Source organism: Erinaceus europaeus, chromosome 13, assembly GCF_950295315.1.
Source record: "Erinaceus europaeus chromosome 13, mEriEur2.1, whole genome shotgun sequence".
Classification (NCBI taxonomy): Eukaryota; Metazoa; Chordata; class Mammalia; order Eulipotyphla; family Erinaceidae; genus Erinaceus; species Erinaceus europaeus.
In genome coordinates, this window is record NC_080174.1 from 49,514,222 (window position 1) to 49,537,817 (window position 23,596).

At 44.0% G+C, this 23,596-nt stretch overlaps 1 protein-coding gene across 15 annotated transcripts in view; it reads left to right on the top strand.

The window, feature by feature from the left end:
• The first annotated feature begins 840 nt into the window (after nucleotides 1-840).
• AZIN2 (antizyme inhibitor 2) overlaps nucleotides 841-23,596 on the top strand; it is a 57,379-nt gene continuing 34,623 nt past the window's right edge. For 10 of the 15 annotated variants that reach the window (XM_060204925.1, XM_060204930.1, XM_060204926.1 and 7 more), the window contains exons 1-6: nucleotides 1,074-1,200; nucleotides 1,830-2,003; nucleotides 3,564-3,737; nucleotides 21,137-21,309; nucleotides 22,449-22,583; nucleotides 23,366-23,531. In XM_060204925.1, the coding sequence (XP_060060908.1) occupies nucleotides 1,899-2,003; nucleotides 3,564-3,737; nucleotides 21,137-21,309; nucleotides 22,449-22,583; nucleotides 23,366-23,531 (753 nt within the window). In that variant the 5' untranslated portion in view covers nucleotides 1,074-1,200; nucleotides 1,830-1,898. Of the gene's footprint in view, nucleotides 986-1,073; nucleotides 1,201-1,829; nucleotides 2,004-3,563; nucleotides 3,738-21,093; nucleotides 21,310-22,448; nucleotides 22,584-23,365; nucleotides 23,532-23,596 lie in introns of those variants that run through there. The other 5 variants (NM_001293802.1, XM_060204937.1, XM_060204938.1 and 2 more) reach the window with 5 other exon arrangements.

Genomic DNA, 23,596 nt, shown 5'->3' on the forward strand with positions numbered 1-23,596 from the left:
ATTCGGAACGTGCCTGGCAGGGGGGAAAGGATAAGGGTTTTTGAAGACATGTAAGCTAGGTTTTGAGTTGGAGGACTGAGAGAAGATGGTGGGAGAGACAATTAAATAAAACAAATTAAAGGATTTCATTAGAAAATCCAAGGAAGGGGGAGTCGGGCGGTAGCGCAGCGGGTTAAGCGCACATGGCGCAAAGCGCCAGGATCTGTGTAAGGATCCCGGTTTGAGCCCCCGGCTCCCCGCCTGCAGGGGAGTCAGTCGCTTCACAGGTGGTGAAGCAGGTCTACAAGTGTCTGTCTATCTTTCTCTCCTCCTGTCTTCCCCTCCTCTCCATTTCTCTCTGTTCTATCAATAACAACAACAATATCAATAACAACAACAAAATAACAAGGGCAACAAAAGGGAAAATAAATAAACATAAAAAATTTAAAAAAAAAAGAGAAGAAAATACAAGAAAGTAATAAGTGAGTTTACCAGAGAAGAGAGAGCTACCACTGAGTTCTGGGAGCCACAGGAAAGGCTTCCTTCCCGGAACAAGCATCCCGGTTTCCTGCTCACTAAGCCCAGATGCGGGAATCTAAGTGCCCCACAGCACAGATGCTCGGGACCTGGGAGTGACACAGATCTGACTTCTCAGCTTTGGGTAGCCAGAGCCAGAGCAGTCCGAGGACTGAAGCTCAGGTTTGCGCTCCCCAGAGGAAAGCTTTATGTCGGAATCGACCAATGGGGTGGCCGCACCCGGTTGCCAGGGCTACGATGGGGGGGAAGGGCTGAGTGGAGGCGGGACCTGCCCCCTGGGGGCGGGGCCTGGGTGGGGCTTATATAAGCGAGCGCCGGGCAGAGGCGGGGCGTGGGGTCGGTGGCTGCTAGGCGGGCGGGGCGCAGGCCGCGGGGCCCAAGCCGGGGGAGCGAGCGAGCGGAGGCGCCGAGGACCCGATTCACTCGCTGGGGAGACCTATGGGCCGAAGCCGTGTAAATGCGTTTTAAGGCGAGTGCGGGGAGTGACTCGGGAACCTGGGGGGAGCGGGCACCCTCGGCTCCAGCGCTGACCTGCCCCGCTGGCCCCTCTTGCCTCCTTTCAGCAGGGGCCTCGGCTCCGCAACTGCCACACCTCCTCGGGGTGTTGCACAAGTTTCGAGGTCACCGGCGACCCCCCCTAGCAGCGCGCCTGGCTCTGGCCCCCGCGAAGGAGTACGGGGCTTGGTAAGGAGGTGTAGGGGGCGGGACCTCGGCTCTGCACTCGGGAGGGGTCAGCAGGACAGAGCCCCGGTCTCGGCTTCTCGCCTAGGAGCCCGTGGCTCCCGTGCACCATGTGGCATCCCTGTGCACGCTTTCTAACACCAGCCTGACCCCCGTGTACAGATGGGGAGGCTGAGGCTCCGAGAGTTTACAGGTCACAGCCAAGGTCACGAAGCGGAGAGCAAACTCACACCTACGCTCCCAAGGTTCCTTGGTGAGCAGTCTAGGTGTGCGTGTTCAGGACTTGAGGCACCCTGAAACTTCCCCACCCGCTTCCCTGCGCCCTTCTTCTTATTCTCCTCCCCCGCCCCCCAAATCCCACATTTCAGCTCAGGCAAAGATGTAGACTACAGTGCATCCATTCTATGGATGGGGTGACAAGGCTCAGAGTGGCGGTGACTTCTAGGATTCCAGTGCCTCTCCCCAGCCTAAAGGGCAGGTTCCTTGACCTCCCCTCCCTTGGCCCTGAAGGGAAGCACCCCGGGCTTGTGCTGGGGGCCGGACTGTGACAGGACTGGGAGGCCTGATCCTGGAGAGGTGGGGGGGGGCAGTGGAGACCAGCCCCGCAGCTGCCCCCTCTCTCTCTCCCGCAGTGTGTTGCATACTTTCTAAGGCGGTGGCAGCGGCTGCGCTAAGGCTCCATCCATCAGCACCTCCTTGGCATGGCAGGCTACCTGAGTGAATCGGACTTTGTGATGGTGGAGGAGGGCTTCAGCACCGCAGACCTGCTGGAGGAGCTCACTTTGGGGGCCTCCCAGGCCACCACGGTGAGAGGCTGGGAGGCGGGTGGGTACCCTGTGCATTATGTATACCCAGCTGTCCTTTCTGACGGGGTCTCTAGGGCCCTCCTCTTTCCTCTTATTCTTTCACATATTTGGTAGCTAGTCCTATTTGATGTCTAGAGTATGCTATTGGTAAGAGACAGGTTCTTTAGACACCCATTTGGGGGATCTTGTCTCACCTGCTCCACCATGCACCCTATCTTGATGAACAACATCAAGTCCTCTGGGTTGAAATAGGAGAGTCCCTCCACCACCACTCTCCCATTCTAGCCATCAGTAAGGTCTGTGTATTTAGGCTTCTTATGTTATCCTCCACGGTGCCTGGCAAGAACTTGACCTAGTCCAGGTCACATCTCTTTAAACCTCTTGGCATCATCCACCCCTCCAACTGCTCATAATCAGTTTTCTTTGGAGGTTCCCCACTGCTTGGAGGACCAAATCAACCCCTCTTTCTCCCTTGCCCTGTTTCTGGTCCTCCCCACAGTATACAATATGCTCTAGCTGGGCCAAACTACTTTACTCATTTCCCTATGGTGCCATGTACTGTTATCATACCTTTGCTCAAATCTGTTTCTTCCACCCAGAGCACTCTTCACCCAGGCTCTCTCCCCTAATTATACTCAGCCTTTGTTCATTTATTATTGTCCCCTTGTCTTGATTGCCCCACATCTATTTTGTACTTTCTTTCTCCAAGGTCCATCACCTCTGCATGTTTTAGAAACTCCCTTTTATTGAATGATTGACTGGGCTTGTACTTGTTTAGGGAGTTTATCTCATCCAGACCCAAGTCCATTCAGCACTAGAACTCTTTCTGGTCATTTCTAACTCCTAGTATCAATATAATATCAGACACAAAGGGAGTATTAGTTTTTTGTTTTGTTTTTAAGTATTGTGCAAATGGGAAACCGAGTTCCAGGGAAGGTTTTAAGTACCACCCATAGCCTCAAATATGTTCAGCCTTCAGCAGTCTGTGCTGACCACAGGCATGGATTGCAGTGACAGTGAGACTACTTTAAGACTGCATCGAACACCTATATATGAAAGGCAGTGGAATGTAGGCCATAGCTTTGGCCTTCAGGAAACTTAGCTTTTCTGGAGAAGAGATTTACATATATCTACCACACACACAAAGTTCTGATACTTTGGAAGCAAGTGAAAAATTCAGCAGGGGCATAGAAGGCAGAGTTGCTTTAATCATTTGCAGTGGCAGCATCTAAGTTGAAATTTTCCAGACATCAGTAGGGGGAGTCTCCCTAGGTGAAAGGCATGGTGGGAATAAAGGCTTAGAGAGGGAAAATGATTCAGGTTGCAGCTTGAGTTTGAGTTGCAGTGAAAGGAGGGTCTAGAGCTATACCACAGATCCCAGAATGCCAGACTGAGCAGCCTACCTGCTTGCTCTGTAGGCTTTAGAATTCCAGAGAGATGTAGAGCAGGGTAATGTTGTGGCCAGAGCTGAACTGAGGGCAGGGTGGTGAAAGGACTGTAGATGGCACTCACAAGGAGCAAGCTGGGTGGGATCTCACATCTCTTCCTCTTATTGTGCAGGGAGAGGTTGCTGCCTTCTTCGTGGCTGACCTGGGAGCCATAGTAAGGAAGCACTTCTGCTTTCTGAAGCGCCTGCCACGAGTCCGACCCTTTTATGCTGTCAAGTGCAACAGCAGCCCAGGCGTGCTTAAAGTCCTGGCCGAGCTGGGGCTGGGCTTCAGCTGTGCCAACAAGGTGAGCCCCTATCCCACAGCAGCAGTATACTGATGTACTGACCATTACTACCTGCCTAGCTCACACTGGAGTGGGTGGGCTCTGGGGAAGCAGGAGTGACCTGCAATGACACCTCTCCTCACCCCCCCCTCCAATTTGGGAAGGGCCATCCTCTTGGGGTGGGGGTTGAAGGAATGAGGGAGGGAGAAATAAGCATGGAATTTGCCAACCTTGACATTCCAGATAGGAACCTTGTGTGTCTCTTGAGTAGATGGGTCACTTATTAATTTATTTTTGTTTGTTTGTTTTTGATAGCAGTAGAGAGAAATTAAGAGGGGTGTGGGAGATAGAGATAGAGAAGAGCAAGAACAAAAGAGAGAGAGACACCATAGCACTGCTTTATTATTCATGAAGCTTCCCCCTTGCAAGTGGGGTCCAGGGACTTCAGTGTGAGTCTTTGAGCATAGTAATGTGTGTGCTCTACTGGGTATACCACCACCATGGTCTTGATAGGTTACATTTTAATGCAGATTTTTGAACTTCTTGGTATGGAGCTATATACAGTATTCTAACTAAATTACAGCAAAAACATCCTTGAGCTCTGATTTTTCTTTCTTTTATGATCTTTTTTTTTTAGATTTTTTTTTTGTAATTTTATTTATTTATCTTCCTTTTTGTTGCCCTTGTTGTCTTTTTATTGTTGTTGTAGTTGATGTCGTCGTCGTTGGATAGGACAGAGAGAAATGGAGAGAGGAGGGGAAGACAGAGAGGAGGAGAGAAAGACAGACACCTGCAGATCTGCTTCACCGCCTGTGAAGCGACTCCCCTGCAGGTGGGGAGCCAGGGGCTCGAACCGGGATCCTCATGCCGGTCCTTGCGCTTAGCGCCACCTGCGCTTAACCCGCTGCGCTACCGCCCGGCTCCCCTTTTATAATCTTAATAATGTGACTATGTTTGTTGTTTTTACAGAGCACTGCTCAACTCTGGCTTATGCTGTTGCTGGGGACTGAACCTCAGGCATGAAAATCTGTTGCATAAATTTGCTAAACTGCCTCTCAGCCCATGACTGTGCTTTTTATTTTATTTTTTATTATTGGTCCTTTGAGAGTTATGTTGATGCCAATTCTACTGCCTCGCTAGTCTGACTAATGTTGCTGTCTGAGTTCTCTCCTGCTCCTTAGATGTGTTTGCTTAAAGACTCGTTCACCTTCTACAATAAGCTGGTTCTTATGATAGGTAGGCCTGGTAATGCAGAGTTGAGTAAGAGACTAAGTAAGCTAGTGCTCTGTTTTATTTATTTATTTATTTATTTATTTATTTATTTATTTATTTATTTTACTATCTTTATTCATTGCATAGAGACAGCCAGAAATCAAGAGGGAAGGGGCGGTATAGAGGGAGAGAGACAGACAGACACCTGCAGCACTGCTTCACCACTTAGAAAGCTTTCCCCCTGCAGGTGGGGACTGGGGGCTTGAATCCAGGTCCTTGTGCACTGTAACATGTGTGCTCAATCAGGTGCGCCACCACCTAGCCCCTAGTGCTCTGTTCTTGAGTTAACTACTTAGTTATCTATTTTCGTTCTGTTTTCCCTGGATAACTGCCTTGAAGCTGTAGACACATTTAATCACTCAGTTAACATTTACTGAGCACTATTTATTTATTTATTTATTTTTAAATTTCTTTATTGGGGAATTAATGTGTTACATTCGACAGTAAATACACTACTTTGTACATATATAACATTTTCCAGTTTTCCATATAACAGTACAACCCCTACTAGGTCTTCTGTCATCCTTTTTGGACCTGTATTCTCCCCACCACCCACCCCAGAGTCTTTTACTTTGGTGCAACATGCCAATTCCAGTTCAGGTTCTACTTGTGTTTTCTCTTCTGAACTTGTTTTTCAACTTCTGCCTGAAAGTGAGATCATCCCATATTCATCCTTCTGTTTCTGACTTACTTCACGTAACGTAATTTTTCAAGGTCCATCCAAGATGGGCTGAAAATGCTGAAGTCACCATTTTTTACAGCTGAGTAGTATTCCATTGTGTATATATACCACAACTTGCTCAGCCACTCATCTGTTGTTAGATACCTGGGTTGCTTCCAGGTTTTGGCTATTACAAATTGTGCTGCTAAGAACATATGTGTACACAGATCTTTCTGGATGGGTGTGTTGGGTTCCTTAGGATATATCCCCACGAGAGGAATTACAGGATCATAGGGTAGGTCCATTTCTAGCCTTCTGAAAGTTCTCCAGACTGCTCTCCACAGAGGTGGACCAATTGACATTCCCACCAGCAGTGCAGGAGGGTTCCTTTGACCCCACACCCTCTCCAGCATTTGCTGCTGTTACCTTTTCTGATGTATGACATTCTCACAGGAGTGAAGTGGTATCTCGTTGTCTGTATTTACATTTCTCTGACAATCAAAGACGTGGAGCATTTTTTCATATGTTTCTTGGCCTTTTGGATGTTTTCTGTGGTGAATATTCTGTCCATGTCCTCTCCACATTTGTGCATGGGGCTATTTGTTTTCTTGTTGTTGAGTTTGGCAAGCTCTTTATATATTTTGGTTATTAACCTCTTGTCTGATGTAAGGCATGTAAAGATCTTCTCCCATTCTGTGAGGGGTCTCTTGGTTTGGGTAGTGGTTTCTTTTGCTGTGCAGAAGCTTTTTAATTTGATGTAGTCCCATAGGTTTATGCTTGCCTTAGTCTTCCTTGTAATTGGATTCATTTCATTGAAGATGTCTTTAAAATTTATGCAGAAAAGAGTTCTGCCAATATTTCCCTCAAAGTATATGATAGTTTCTGGTCTAACATCCAAGTCCTTGATCCACTTGGAATGTACTTTTGTATTTGGTGAAATATAGTGGTTCAGTTTTATTCTTCTGCAAACCCATTTTTTCCAACACCATTTGTTGAAGAGACTCTGGTTTCCCCGTTTAATAGTCTGGGCTCCTTTGTCAAAGATTAGATGTCCATAGGTGTGAGGGCTTACTTCCAGGCTCTCAGTTCTATTCCACTGGTCACTGTGTCTATTCGTGTTCCAGTACCAAGCAGTTTTGATGACAATGGCCCTATAATACAATTTGAGATCTGGGACTGTGATGTCTCCAGTTCTGTTCTTTTTTCTCAAGATTGTTTTGGCAATTCTAGGTCTTTTCTGGGTCCAGATAAACATTTGTAGCATTTGTTCTATTCTCCTAAAAAATGTGTTTGGGGGGAGTTGGGTGGTAGTGCAGTGGCTGAAGCGCAGGTGACGCAAAGCGCAAGGGCCCAGTTCGAGCCCTGGCTCCCCACCTTCAGGGGAGTCGCTTCAAAAGCAGTGAAGCAGATCTGCAGGTGTCTATCTTTCTCTCCCCCTCTCTGTCTCCTCTCCTCTCTCCATTTCTCTCTGTCCTATCCAACAACGATGACAACAATAATAACCACAACAATAAAACAGCAAGGGAATAAATAAATAAAATAAATATTTTTAAAAATTTGGGTTCTTGATGGGGATAGCATTAAATTTGTATATGGCTCTGGGTAGTATATTCATTTTGATGATGTTAATTCTTCCAACCCATGAACATGGAATATCTTTCCACTTCTTTGTATCTTTTTCTATTTCCTTGAGTTGACTTATAGTTTGCAGTATACAAGTCTTTCACATTTTTGGTTAGGTTTATTCCTAGATAGTTTATTGTTTTTGTTCTTATAGTAAAATCAATTGATTTCTGGATTTCATCTTATTCTAACTTAGTGTTTGCATAGAGGAATGCCACTGCTTTTTTGAATGTTAATTTTGTAGCCTGACACCTTACTGTATTGCCTGATGATTTCCAAAAGCTTCTTGCGGATTCCTTAGGTTTTTCTATATATACTATCATGCCATCTGCAAATAGGGAAAGTTTAACTTCTTCTCTTCCAATCTGTATCCTTTTTAATTCCTTGCTCCTGCCTGATTGCTGTGGCAAGAACTTCCAACACTATGTTGAATAGTAATGGTGACTGAGGGCAGTCATGTCTAGTACCTGATCTGAGTGGAAATGCTTCCAGTTTTTCACCATTGAGTATGATGTTGGCTGTAGGTTTGCTATATATAGACTCCACTATCTTCAGGAATTTCCCATCTATTCCCATTTTTTGTAGCATTTTGATCAAAAAGGAATGTTGTATTTTGTCAAAGGCTTTCTCTGTATCTACTGATATGACCATGTGGTTTTTGGTCTTGCTTTTATTGATGTGGTAGATCACATTGATTGATTTACATATACTAAACCAACCTTGCATGCCTGGGATAAACCCCACTTGGTCATGATGAACAGTCTTTTTAATATACTACTGTATCTGGTTGGTTAGAATTTTGTTCAATATTTTAGCATCTATATTCATCAGAGATACTGGTCTGTAGTTTTCTTTTTTGGTTGTGTCCCTGTCGGCTTTTGGTATCAAAGTGATGTTGGCTTCATAAAGCTGACAGGGAGTATTCCAGTGTCTTCAATCTTCTGGAAGACTTTTAAAAGTAGAGGTATTAGTTCTTCTTTGAAGGTTTTGTAGAATTCATTTGTAAAATCATCTGGTCGAAGACTTTTATTCTTGGGAAGGTTTTTGATTACTGTTTTAATTTCATTAGCTGTGATGGGCCTGTTCATGTTATCCACTTCCTCTTTACTTAGTTTTGGAAGTTGGTAGGTATCTAGGAAATCGTCCATTTCTTCCAGGTTCTCTAGTTTGGTGGCATATAGTTGTTCACAGAAGCCTCGCATGATATGTTGAATTTCTTTTTTTTTTAAATTTATTTCTTTATTGGGGAATTAATGTTTTACATTCAACAGTAAATACAATAGTTTGTACATGCATAACAGTCCCCAGTTTCCCATTTAACAATACAACCCCCACTAGGTCCTTTATCATCCTTCATGGACCTGTATTCTCCCCACCCACACACCCCAGAGTCTTTTACTTGGGTGCAATATGCCAATTCCATTTCAGGTTCTACTTGTGTTTTCTTTTCTGATCTTGTTTTTCAACTTCTGCCTGAGAGTGAGATCATCCCATATTCATCCTTCTGTTTCTAACTTATTTCACATAACATGAATTTTTCAAGGTCCATCCAAGATCGGCTGAAAACGGTGAAGTCACCATTTTTTACAGCTGAGTAGTATTCCATTGTGTATATATACCACAACTTGCTCAGCCACTCATCTGTCGTTGGAAACCTGGGTTGCTTCCAGGTTTTGGCTATTACAAATTGTGCTGCTAAGAACATACATGTACACAGATCTTTTTGGATGGATGTGTTGAGTTTCTTAGGATATATCCCCAGGAGAGGAATTGCAGGATCATAGGGTAGGTCCATTTCTAGCCTTCTGAGAGTTTTTCAGACTGTTCTCCACAGAGGTTGGACCAATTGGCATTCCCACCAGCAGTGCAGGAGGGTTCCTTTGACCCCACACCCTCTCCAGCATTTGCTGCTATTACCTTTTCTGATGTATGACATTCTCACAGGAGTGAAGTGGTATCTCATTGTTGTCTTGATTTGCATTTCTCTGACAATCAGAGACTTGGAGCATTTTCTCATGTGTTTCTCAGCCTTTTGGATCTCTTCTCTGGTGAATATTCTGTCCAAGTCCTCCCCCCATTTTTGGATGGGGTTATTTGTTGTCTTGTTGAGTCTGGCAAGCTCTTTATATATGTTGCTTATTAAACTCTTATCTGATGTATGACATGTAAAGATCTTCTCCCATTCTGTGAGGGGTCTCTTGGTTTAGGTAGTGGTTTCTTTTGCTGTGAAGAAGCTTTTTAATTTGATGTAGTCCCATAGGTTTATACTTGCCTTAGTCTTCTTTGTAATTGGATTCATTTCATTGAAGATGTCTTTAAAATTTATGCAGAAAAGAGTTCTGCCAATATTTTCCTCTAAGTATCTGATAGTTTGTGGTCTAACATCCAAGTCCTTGATCCACTTGGAATTTACTTTTGTATTTGGTGAAATACAGTGATTCAGTTTCATTCTTCTTCATGTTTCAACCCATTGTTTCCAACACCATTTGTTGAAGAGACTCTGCTTTCCCCATTTAATAGTCTGGGCTCCTTTGTCAAAGATTAGATGTCCATAGGTGTGGGGCCTCATTTCTGGGCTCTTAATTCTATTCCACTGGTCAGTGTGTCTATTCATGTTCCAGTACCAAGCAGTTTTGATGACCATGGCCCTATAATACAGTTTGAGATCTGGGAGTGTGATGCCTCCGGTTCTATTCTTTTTTCTCAAGATTGTTTTGGCAATTCTAGGTCTTTTCTGGTTCCAGATAAACATTTGTAGCATTTGTTCTATTCTCCTAGAAAATGTGCTTGGAATCTTGATGTGGATAGCATTAAATTTGTAGATGGCTCTGGGTAATATATTCATTTTGATGATGTTAATTCTTGCAACCTATGATCATGGAATATCTTTCCACTTCTTTGTGTCTTTTTCAATTTCTTTGAGTAGTGACTCATAATTTTCAGTATCCAAGTCTTTCACTTCTTTGGTTAGGTTTACTCCTAGATATTTTATTGTTTTTGTTGCTATAGTAAAAGGAATTGATTTCTGGATTTCATCTTATTCTAACTTAGTGTTTGCATAGAGGAATGCCACTGACTTTTGAATGTTAATTTTGTAGCCTGACACCTTACTGTATTGACTGATGATTTCCAAAAGCTTCTTGCTGGATTCCTTAGGTTTTTCCATGTATAATATCATATTATCTGCAAATAAGGCGAGTTTGACTTCTTCTCTTCCAATCTGTATCCCTTTAATTCCTTGCTCCTGCCTGATTGCTATGGCAAGAACTTCCAACACTATGTTGAATAGTAATGGTGATAGTGGGCAGCCCTGTCTAGTACCTGATCTGAGTGGAAATGCTTCCAGTTTTTCACCATTGAGTATGATGTTGGCTGTAGGTTTGCTATATATAGACTCCACTATCTTCAGGAATTTCCCATCTATTCCCATTTTTTGTAGCATTTTGATCATAAAGGGATGCTGTATTTTGTCAAAGGCTTTCTCTGCATCTATTGATATGACCATGTGGTTTTTGGTCTTGATTTTGTTGATGTGGTGGATCACATTGATTGATTTACGTATATTAAGCCCGCCTTGCATGCCTGGGATAAACCCCACTTGGTCATGATGAACAATCTTTTTGATATACTGCTGTATCCGGTTGGCTAGAATTTTGTTCAATATTTTCGCATCTATGTTCATCAGAGATATTGGTCTGTAGTTTTCTTTTTTGGTTGTGTTCCTGTCTGCTTTTAGTATCAGGGTGATGTTGGCTTCATAGAAGCTGGCAGGGAGCATTCCAGTGTCTTCAATCTTCTGGAAGACTTTTAAAAGTAGAGGTATTAGTTCTTCTTTGAAGGTTTTGTAGAATTCATTTGTAAAACCATCTGGTCCAGGACTTTTATTTTTGGGGAAATTTTTGATAACTGATTCAATTTCATTAGCTGTGATGGGCCTGTTCATGTTATCCACTTCCTCTTGACTTAGTTTTGGAAGTTGGTAGGTATCTAGGAAATCGTCCATTTCTTCCAGGTTCTCTAGCTTGGTGGCATATAGTTGTTCATAGAAGCCTCGCATGATATGTTGAATTTCTTTAGTGTCGTGATACCTCCTCTTTCATTTATGATCCAATTTATTTGTGTCTTCTCCCTTTTTTGATTTTTTGTGAGTCTGGCTAAAGACTCCAAAATGATTTTGTTCACTCTTTCGAAGAACCAACATTTACTTTCATTGATTTTCTGTATGGTTTTCTTGTTTTCAATGTTATTTATTTCTGCCCTAACTTTAGTGATTTCTGTCCTTCTAATTTAGAGTTCTAATTTCTGTCCTAATTTAGGGTTCCTTAGTTCTTCTTCTTCTAGGTCTTTTAGATGTGCAATCAGGCTGTTTATTTGTGCTTTTTCTTGTTTCCTAATATATGCTTGTATGGCTATGAACTTCCCTCTCAGTACTGCCTTAGGTGTGTCGTAAATATCTTGATAGTTTGTGTCTTCATTTTCTATGAACTCTCAAAACATTTTGATTTCTTCCTTTATTTCCTCTTTGACCCAGTAGTTGCTAAGTAGTGTACTGTTGAGCTTCCACATTTTGGGACTATTATTAATCTTTTGTTGATTGTTAAGTGTTAGTTTAATTCCATTGTGGTCAGAGAAGATGCTTGGGATTATTTCAGTGCTCTTGAATTGGCTGATGCTGTCTTTGTGGCCTAACATATGATCTATTCTTGAGAATGACCCATGTGAATTTGAGTAGAATGTATATTCCAGTTTCTTGGGATGAATGACTCTGAAAATGTCCAAGAGTTCTAGTTTATCTATCTCCTCATTTAACTCCCTTATGTCTTTATTGATTTTCTGCCTGGATGATCTGTCAAGTTGAGAGAGTGGGGTGTTGAAGTCCCATACTATGACTGTGTTGCTGTTAATATATTGCTGTAGCTCTTTCAGTAGACGTTTGATGTATTTAGATGGCTTCTCATTGGGTGCATAGATGTTAATAATTGTTAAATCCTCTTGATTGACTGATTCACTGAGTATTAAGTAGTGTCCATCCATATATTTTTCAATTTTATTTATTTAACGTCTATCATGTCAGATATGAGAATAGATGTTCCTGCCTTTTTTTGTGGGCCATTGGCCTATATGATAGTTTTCCATCCTTTCACTTTGAGTCTGTGTTTGTCTTATTGAGTTAGGTGGGTTTCCTGTAGACCACATATTGTTGGATTGTGTTTTATGATCCATTTTCCTATTCTTTGCCTTTTAATAGGTGAATTCTGGCCATTGACATTTATTGATATCATATATTAAAGATTTTTTAACACCATTATTATAGGTTTTAGAGTGTTCTGATATGTGGCATATTTATGGTGGTCTGTTTTTAGGAGACCTTTCAGAACTCCTTTCAGGGCAGGCTTGGTGATAGTTGATTTTTTTCAACAGTTGCTTGTCTGAGGAGGTTTTGATGCCTCCATCTAATCTGAATGACAGTCTAGCAGGATACAGTAGTCTTAGTTGGAAGCCTTTCTCATTGAGCACTCAATAGATATCTTGCCATTCTCTTCTGGCCTGTAGTGTTTGTGTGGAGAAGTCTGCTGCTAATCTTATGGGTTTTCCTCTGTAGGTGACTCTTTGTTTTTCTCTTGTAGCCTTTAGGATCCTTTCTTTATCCTTATTCCTTTCCATTCTAAATATGATGTGTTTTGGTGTCTTTACGCCTGGGTTAATTCTGTTTGTGATACTCTGGGCTTCTTGAACCTTTATGTCTTTTATGTTATCTAAACTAGAGAAGTTCTCAGCCATTATGTCCTAAAGAATGCTTTCTTCCCCTCCCTCTCTTTCTCTGGTAAGCCAATAATGCGTATATTATTTCTTTTGAAGTCATCCCATATGTCTTGTTGTTTTCAGTATCTCTTAATCTCTTTTTGAGATCTCTTACTTCTTTTTTAGTTGTCTCTAATTTGTCCTCGATCTTGCTAATTTTGTCTTCAGCCTCATTTATTCTATTCTCTCTCCCCTCTACTGTTTTCTGGAGTTTATCTATTTTGTCACCCTGTTCTGATACTGTTTTAGCTTGTTCATCTTGTTGTGTTCTTAGCTTAGGTATTTCAGCTTTTAGCTCTCTAATAACCTTGAAATAATTAGTGTTTTCTTCCAGAGTCTCATTTGTTGTTTTTGCATTTCTGATGACAATTCTTTCAAAGTCCTTACTCACTCCTGTTATTTCCTTAAGTTTGGATGTTGACCTCATTATTGTGTGGTTCATCTTTTGGGGGGCTTTTAGCTGGACTCTTGTCCTGGTTCATTTCTCCAATATTTATCTTGTTGTTTTAACCATTCTATATAGTATGTTATGAGGACCCTCTCTCAGTACTTTTCAAATTACTGATCACTCTTGCCTGGATTGACTTGTGTCTAAGTAAGGTAATTAAAGGCTTCACAGTTGTGGAAATTGACAGATGTTTCAATATTATTTTAATCCTTGAGTTGGAACACAGTGGCTTAAAAGCCTCTTTTGTTGTTTTTCTTCCCTGTAGGCTATGGCCGCCTGAGGGCTTTTAAACTTTAAGTAGGCTTCTTAGCTTAATCACTGACTCCTGACCAAGAGATAAAGCAGGATGGGGCAGAGATAATCCAGTTCTTATGCAAAGAGGCTCTCACAACCCCACAGCTAGGCCACCAAGGTATAGATCTTCTCCTGAGTTTCCCTGTTAGTTCTCTGTCCCCTGGTGTCAGCACAGGGCCTCCCCCGCTCCAGATTCTGAGGACAGTAGCAATGGAGACTCACAGTTGCATTTGGTGAGTCTTAGGGGAATCCTCCTCCCTTCAGCCATATTTTTGTTGGTGAAACAGATTGGAGGTGGTGTCTCAACTCAGGTAAACTGCTGGACTGTTACCAGCCACTTAATCTCTCCCTAGGCTCCCCTCTGTCCACAAGCCACACGTTTGCACTCAACCAGTGATTTGGTGGGTTCCTAGTCCTGTCTTGTTGTGGTCCCAGATGATTTTCTTTGGTATTCCTAGTTGACCCGGGAGAGGAGAAGAGAGAAACACAGCTGCTGCTGCTCCATAGCCCCGCCTCCAGAAGTTGGGAAGATTGCACTTTAAGATAGTTTTTTGAGAACTTTCAGTGAATTTTGAATATAGACCTAAAGTTAGTCAAGGGTCATGTCAGACAGATAAGCATGGAAGAGTACTCAGACTTTGGGGGCACCTAGGTGGGAACATGCCTGGAGGGTTAGAGTGTACTGTGTTTTTTTCCTTTTCTTCTCCTAAATAATTTGTAATGATTGTTTTGAGGGGAATATCTTTTAAATTCTTTTTTTAAAAAATATTTATTTATTCTCTTGTTGCTCTTGTTTTATTATTGTAGTTATTGTTGTTGTTATTAATGTCATTGTTGGATAGGACAGAGAGAAATGGAGAGAAGGGGAAGACAGAGAGGGGAAGAGAAAGATAGACACCTGGAAACCTGCTTCACTGCTTGTGAAGCGATTCCCCTGCAGGTGGGGAGCCGGGGGTTGGAACTGGGGTCCTTACACTGGTCCTTGCGCTTTGCACCATGTGCACTTAACTCACTGTGCTACGGCCTGATTCCCCTCTTTTAAATTCTAACCAGCAATATAGCTGGGTGTTGGGGGGGTGTCCAAAAAGCACTTTTTGGAGAAAAAGAGAGTTCATAGGGGCAGGATGGCAGAGCTGGAGGGATTCCAGATGGGAGAAGGTGTGCATCAGGCTAGGCTGGTCAGAATGAGCAGGTTGACTTTTATCAGAAACCCTGATCCTAGTGTTCTGTCCTATGTCTCTCCTTATCTCTTGCAAAGCCTCTACATTAGCTTATACTTTGTGCACTTAGTTCCCTGTAGGCCTCACATGAAGTCCTGTGAGGTGCATAGGGAAAGATAATGCTATCTCACAGCTGAGGAAATATGGTCAGTGCATACAGCTTCCTGGTAGCAGAGTGAGGACTGTCTACTTTGCTGCTGCCTCCTGCAACATGCTATGCCTCTGCTCTGGGCAAAGGAACAGGGGCCCTGATGCAGGGATGAATCACAGGACCGAGTTCCACTGACTAGAATTCTCTAGTTGTAGAAACTCAGGGGTGAGGCTTTCACCCTCTAGCCCCAGAGGCTAAGCAAGAGCTTGGTGTCTCTGGAGACATTAAAGTACCTACTATTTGCTGAGTGTTTCTGTAGTGCCAGGCCTTTTGTCAAGCATTTTTGGTCCATGATCTCATTTTATTCTGCAAGAAGTCTGTGAGGTCATGACTCTTCCTGGGATTCTGACAGCAGACCTGTGAGGAAGTGTCTGACATAAAGGAGCTGAGGCTGGAATGGCTCACTAGGAAGTGGCAGCTTGAGTATGGCAGTGGGGTCTGTGCCTTTGTGGATGCTGTCCTTCCAAGCATAGAGGTAGGATGGCTAAACTGGGCTAAACTGGGACTTGACTTGTGACAGGTGCCTCCTCTCCAACTGCAGGAGCTGGGAATAAAAAAAAAAGAAAAAAAAGAAAATCTGGGAGAGTCCAAGACCATGGGTTCCTTTGCCGAGAGAGCTCCAGAACACACCGCTTTTTTTTTTGGAAGGCCAAGGCTGCCCTCTTCTGGTCAGCTGTAGCTGGTAGCTACTCTTAACAGCATTTGGTTGACATTGACCAAGGGCTTGCTTGCATGAGCTGGGCACAGTGCATGCTGCCTTTCCTCCTCTCCTTCCCCCTCCTTCTCCTCCTCTTTTCATTTTTTTAAAAAAATATTTTAGCTTATTTTGCATAGAGACAGAGGGATTGAGAGGGAATGGAGAGATAAAGAAGGATAGAGAGAGAGAGAGAGACCTACTTGCAGCACTGTTTTCACTATTTGTGAAGCTTCCCCGCTGCAGGTGAGGTCTGGGGGCTTCTAGATCTTTGAGCACTAATGTGTGTGCTCATCCCAGTGCACCAACACCTGCCCACCCCCCACCCCCACATGCATGCTTTGCACGGAGCTTGGGTCTCTCATCTCTTGTGCCCTGTCCTGCCCTCTTGCTGTCTATGTATCTTCCCAGCTTCAGAAGGCTTCTGGATACCACATCACCCCCCTTCTGCCTACCAGGCCAAGCCCTTGTCTCCTCTTCATGGACAAGCTGAATTGTTTACACTTGCCTTCCTGCCCTCACCTGTCACTCTTCCACAGTACCCACGAGCTAAGCCATTGCTTTCTGACCTCCATTCTTACTGTTCCCAGTATTTTCTTCTTACCAATGTCTCCAGTAATCTCCCGGAGCCAGCGAGCATCTTATTTAGACATTCCTTTTAGGTTTTTCAAACAATTCATTAATTTATTTGCAGATAAAGTATTATATCAGCAGCATTCCTCTGGAGTAATCACCATGAACAGTTTGGTAGGTAGATGGTATTTAATAATATTTGTAAATATGGTCCCTACAAAGCATCATCATTATTAGTAACAATACAGAGAAGATTTTCTAGGCTGGTGGGATAGCTCACTGGAGAGGGTACCTGCTTTGCTGTGATCATGACTTAGGTTACAGTCCCCAGTATACCACATGGTAATTTTATGGCACTGGGGGAAACAGTGGTGCTGTGTTCTCTCCCTCTCTTTCTTACTACCTAGAAAAGTCAAGGGCAGGGGTAGATAGCATAATGGCTAAGGCTATGCAAACAGTCTGTCATGCATGAGGCTCCAAAGTCCCAGGTTCAATCCCCTGCACCACCTCAAGCCAGAGCTGAGCAGTGCTCTGGTTAAAAAAAGAAAAAAGAAAAAAGCTAAAATATAAATAATAAAATTCTTTAAAAAAGAAAGAAAAGTCAACTTTGGGTGGTACAGCCCCAGCTATAACAAAAGGATGATAATAATGAAATAAAGTCATTTGTGTCATAGGTATTGTGCCCTGGTAGCCGTTAGTTCAGTATCTCTGTCTTTGGTGATGCGTTTAGACTTTGTTAGGGACACGCTGTCTTCTTGTCATGTGGCTTTTTTTTTTTTTTTTTTTTTGGAAGCTGATGCTCTTTTTTATTCACTTCTTTTTTAAAATTATTTATTTATTCTCTTTTGTTGCCCTTGTTGTTTTATTGTTGTAGTTATTGATGTCGTCGTTGTTGGATAGGACAGGGAGAAATGGAGAAAGGAGGGGAAGACAGAGAGGGGGAGAGAAAGATAGACACCTGCAGACCTGCTTCACCACTTATGAAGTGACTCCCCTGCAGGTGGGGAGCTGGGGGCTAGAACCTGGACGCTTACGTCGGTCCTTGCGCTGGTCCTTGTGCTTTGCGCCACCTGTGCTTAACCCACTGTGCCTGACTCCCTATTCACTTCTTTTTTGTCATGTAGCCTCTTAACAACTCTCAATGTGTGTGTGTGTGTGTGTGTGTGTGTAAGAACACTTAACCTGAGTTGTATACTCTAAACAAAATTTTAAATGCCCTGTGCAGTATTTTTGATGACAGTCCTGAGGTGGTACAGAAAATCTCATCTTGAGCAACTGAAACTTAGGCCAGTTGAATGGTCATTCTCCATTTGTAACATATCCCTTTTAACGTTTTAATGAGTTCTTAACAAAGGTATGTGCTCCTAGCTTTTAAAGACTTCAGAGGCAGGGAAGATGAAAGTGATCATTGTTCTGTGCCTGTCACACCCCCACTAGGCACCTGTGACAGCTGAGACACCACCTTTCTTATATGGGCTGCAGCACAGGGTTTGCTTTGATGGTTTCTCAAGCATGGCTTATAATCTCTGTGTTGTTCTGCCTCTTCTGGAGACACTCTTCACCTAACAGCAACAGTTCCTCTGGCTTCTGTGTCTTGTCAATTCTCCTGCTTTGGGGATTTCATCTCCTCCCATGCTCTCAGAGCCATAACAGCCACCACCTCCCACAGTTTGATCTCCAGCCCAGACTTGTATATTCAGCTCCTGACATGATCCCACAGAATGCCTGCAGCCTGGAGTGTTCAGACACACTTGTGATCTTCCCCCACTTTTGGCAGAGGGCCCTGAAGGTTGCTGGGAGTGCATCTCCCCCCCCCCCCCCCATCGCCTCACTCCTCATCCCCACGTGCAAGCTGTCACCAAGATGGTCAGCTCTGCCTCCAGAACATATGTCCCCCACCTTTCCAGCATAGCCCTTATCACCTCTCGCAGCATGATTGTTACCAGACTCTCAGGAACCCTCTTGGGTCCATCTCATTTTCATACGGTAGCCAGAGCGACTAGCATCTATTTTATTTTTTTATATATTTATTTATCAATATATGAGGGAGAGGGAGAATGACACCGCTACTCTGGTACATGTGATAACTCGGGAGTCTAGCACTTTACCCATTGCACTACCTCCTGGGTCTCCAAAGTGATAAGCATCTAGACCTGGCATTCAAAATGCAAATTTGACCACATCATTTCCCTTTGTGAAACCCTTCACACTCTTTCCCACTGCTCTCCCAGGGTAAACTGTGGATCCACATGCAGCCTTCTTGAGACCCCTGCTGAATATCTACCTCCCTCCAGCCTCATTTCTCCCCCTGTGCTCACCTTGTCCCAGACACTCTGCATTCTTTGTTCCTTGATTAGGTTGGGTATCTTCTGGCCTCAGAAGATGTTTTATCCTCTGCATAGGCTGCTTCCTTGACTAAAAACATTAGCTCCCTGGCCTGACTGAAGTCACTTCTGCTATATAGCACTGACTAAAAACTAGTATGCAATGTTTGACAATTCAGAGTTAGAATTCCAGCTGTGCTATTTAGAAGCTATGTGATTTTGGACAAGCTACTAAGCCTCTCTGCTTCCTGTTATAAAATGATTATGAATATTACATGAGATTATATATAAATTATTTATTTTTACCATAGTACTGCATAGCTGTAGCTTATTGTGATACTGGGTATTGAACCTGGAACCTCAGAGCCTCTGGCATGAAATTCACTTTGTATAATCATGATCCTGGGAGTAGGGTGGATAGCGTAATGGTTATGCAAACAGACTTTCATGTCTGAGGCTCTGATGTCTCAGGTTCAGTCCCTCGCACCACCATAAGCCAGAGCTGAACAGTGCTCTGGTAAAAAAAAAAAGTAACACCATGATCCTATCTCCTTAGTCCTATATAAAATCTTCAGTGCCAGGACTACCACATAGTAATCCTTCAGTGGGTAGCAGTTGTTATTCCTTAAAATACCTTCGATCAGGTGCAGCAGATAAAGCACTGGAATCTCAAGCATGAGGTCCTGAGTTTGATCTTCAGTGTCACATGTGCCAGACTGATCTGATTCTCTCTCCTATCATAAATAAATGAAATAAATCATTAACAAATGCTAATGATCAGAGTGAAATCACAGATCCCCAAAGTGCTACTATTGCTTCTCCTTCTCACTTCACATAGTTGAGGGGACAAAGACACATCTTCGTATCACACACATTTTCATACCCTCTCAGGCAGCAACTCTAGCTCTGAGGCTGAACCTTTGTGCTCCACCCTGCTTCTTAACTGCCTGTATCACCATAGGCAGGTGGACTTCTCTGCAGTCACTTTTGTTCTCTGTAAAAGTGACTAATAAGCATTTAACAGCATAGTTACCATTATCACACCTTCGAATGCACAGACATGCCTCTTGCTGTAAGTTATATTAAAATTAAGCATGGACTAGAAACTCAGGGTAACTAAAAATAGCACAGTGTTTCAAAATGGCATTGTGTCTCCTGCCAGCCACCAAGACTGGCTCCCTCTTGACTTTGTTCCCTTAATTATAGAAAAGTTGACCTGAGTTTGAAAGTTGTTTCTACCACCTACTGACTGTATAGTCTCTCTGATTGTCAGTTTCCTTCTGTGCAACATGGAGTGAACACCCATCTGGTGGGGTTGCCACTAAGGAGCAAATAAGATAGTCAGTCTAAAGCAAGGAGTGGCATACTATGGAGAGTGGGAAGAATCCAGCCCAGTGCCTGCTTTTGTGATGTGCAAGTTGTCTGTGGTTGCTTTGGTGCTACAAAAGTAGTAGAGTGGTAGTTGGGATGCTGAAGCAGTTAAGCAAAGCCTAGAACATTTACTCTCTGGTCCTGTATAGAAAAAGTTGAACGATACCCAGTATAAAGCATCTCATTTGGTTCTTGCATGTGGCAGGTGTAGCTCAGTGAATGTGACCACTCTTATTGTCATCTGTATCCACTGCTGGAGCAAGCAGGTGGAGCAGTGCTTTGTAACAGTGAGGAAAGAGAGACTGTGGGAGCAGCAGCTTAGCTGGAGTCATTCTGCACAGACTAGGCCTTTGGAGGTTGGATGACCTCTGTCAAGAAGCCTTTCATCTGCTGACCACTCTAATACAGAAAATTGTTTTCTCTACAGATTCAAATCTGCCAGAAGCCTGTTTTTAGGGACCATCTTCAGTCCATATGGTGGCCTTAAGATACTTATAGTAAAAATGCTGTTAACATGAGCTGTTTGGTTGTTAGGAAATTGTAAGAGATACACAAAGCAGTGGCCCAGGAGGTGGTGCAATTAATTAACATTAATTAATGGACAGGGCACTGGATTCTTGAGCATGAGTTGCTAAGTTCAATCCCCACATTGCATATGTCAGAATGATGCTCTGGTTCTTTCCCTCATGAATTAATTAACTAAATTAATTAAATAATCTTAAACACACACAAAGTGACCATGTATTTTCTGTGAATGGGAGCACCCCCACACCCCATTGTTCATTTGTACATAGCAACCCTGCTTGTCACACAGTGGTGAGTTCATGTGAGTGTTGTGTTTTATCTGTCTGTCATCTCAAAGTGAGGCCCACTTCTTCTGGACCTCCCCTGCATAGCTACAACTTTGCCCCTCATCTATTCTTCCTTGGCCTCTGTGGATCCAGCAGGCCCTGGAGGCACCTCACCAACACCTTTGGGACCCCGCAGGCAGAGATGGAGTTGGTCCAGCACATCGGTGTCCCCGCCAGCAAGATCATCTACTCCAGCCCCTGTAAGCAAATTGCACAGATCAAGTACGCCGCCAAGAATGGGGTCCGGCTGCTGAGCTTTGACAACGAGATGGAGCTGGAAAAGGTGGTAAAGAGCCACCCCAGTGCCAAGTACGCTAAGAAGCACTCATGTGGGGAGGCTGGGCTATGTGTGAGAGTGGTTGGGGCTAGAGGAGTGGATTTGGGGCAGAGGACCCTGCCCTGAACGCGGGTGAGCAATTCAAGGCTGAACCCAAGATGTCAGGGCCTGGTTAGGACCAAGACAGAAATAACTGCTTGGGGCTCATGGGGCTGGGGAGGTCAAAGTTGCAGAGTGAGAAAGGGTAGTCAGGAAGTCTTCATGAAGGAGTTGGCTTTGGAGATAGGCCTTAAGGAATGAATCAGATTTGGGGAGGGCATAGACAGTACAGGGGAGTTTACTGTATGAACAAACACATGCAGATCAGAATCAGCACAGGGCATTGAGGAGTAGGCAGGACTTTGGTCTGACTGGACAGATGAAGGAGACAGCAAATGACACTCTCCATGAGGCAGATGCAGATGGACTTTGGAAGGAGTTGGGGCTGGAGGTTTTGCTCAGGCCCTGGCTCTCATATGGCCACTTTGACACACTGGGAACTCTAGAGAGGGACTCTAGGGTATTCTGGTTCATCCAAAGCAGCTTCCAGGTTGTCTGTTTCATATAATATTGAAGTTCCTAAGACAATGTTTAAAAAGCTCTTTCTCTTTAATTAATTTACAGAGATAGGAAAATTGAGAGAGAAGGGGACGGAGAGAAGGAGGGAGACAAACACCTGCAGCAGTGCTTCACTGCTCATGAAGCCTCCTCCCTGCAGAGGAGGATGAGGCCTTGAAACGGGGTCCTTATGTGTGGTAACATGTGCTCTCAACTGGGTGTGCCACCACCCAGACTCCAAAAGCTTTTTTTTTTTTATACAGGAGAAGTTTGATATCGCTTATTGACATAGAGGCTTATTTAAAGGAACTAGAGCTTCCCAGGATGGATGGAGCTTGGTAGACAGGGACTGGTGAGCTTGCCACTGGGCAGGGGCCATGAAGTGGGGCCAGGGATTTTAAGAGAGTGAACTGGACCAGACTGTAGGTTGCCTGGCTATGCAGGGAGAAGAAAGACTCAAGAGTCTTTGGGGTCTGAGCCATGTTGGTGAACATCCCGTGATTTGGAGAAGATGTGGTTGGGGTTGGGCTTGGGGAGAGGGCTCCCCCAGCTGAGGTGCAATTTGTCTCCTCAGGATGGTTCTGTGCATCGCTACCAATGACTCCCACTCCCTCAGCCACCTGAGCTTCAAGTTTGGAGCATCGCTGAAATCCTGCAGACACCTGCTTGAAAACGCCAAGAAAAGCCAGGTGGATGTGGTGGGTGTGAGGTGAGCAGTGGGGAGTCCCTCATCCCCACCCACTCCAGACTCACAACCTCTCTCCCCCTAGGCCTCTAAGGGGATTCTGTCCCTAGGCCTGGAATTCTCTGCCATTTGAGAGTTTCCTTTGTTTGGAAGAAAATAACCCTTAATCCCATAGCCCTTAGGAGGCCTTATTACAGGAGGTCACACCTGGCTTATGGTGTTGCTGGGAATTGAACCTGAGGTGTTGGAGTCTCAGATATGAAAGTTTTTTGCATAACCACTATACTATCTCTCCAGTCCTCTGCAGTAGTTTTAGTAGCCTGTAGACCAGAGATGGTATAGTTACACTATAGCTCTGCCTCTTTTCCTGCAGGGATACAGAAGTACTAATAATAAAGGCCAAACAATAGAGTTTTTATTTATTCATAGGTGCTATGTTCAATGTACACAGTCCCACAGCTTTGTGCTATCTTATCCCTACTTTTTAGGTGGGGGAAAACAAAAGTCACAGAGCTAACTGAGGCATGCCCAGATCTGACAGACTGGGGCTCCGAGCCTCATCCAGGAGGTTCATCCCTAGGTCAGCCTGGGGAGATGAGAGGAACAATAAACGCCATGCAACCTGAGCCTCTTGTCCTCTCCTAGTTTACTGATGGCCATTGGCAATCCAGTAATCTCCTAGGCCCTTTGTCTCTGCATCTGTAAATGGGCACAGTGGCCCACATTGCCTGCTCATGATCTTTCCTACCTGGGGTCAGTATACCTGGGACCCTACATGTAAAACAAGGCTTTTCCTCTCTCTCCAGTTTCCACATTGGTAGTGACTGTCCCGATCCCAAGGCCTACAGCCAGTCTATTGCAGATGCCCGGCTTGTGTTTGAAATGGGCGCTGAGCTGGGCCACAGGATGCAGATCCTGGACCTTGGTGGTGGCTTCCCCGGAGTCGAGGGAGCCAAAGTGAGATTTGAAGAGGTAATCCTGGGGTTAGGAGCATTGAACTGGGCTCTCCAGTGATGGGGGTGGGCGGTAAAGAGGGT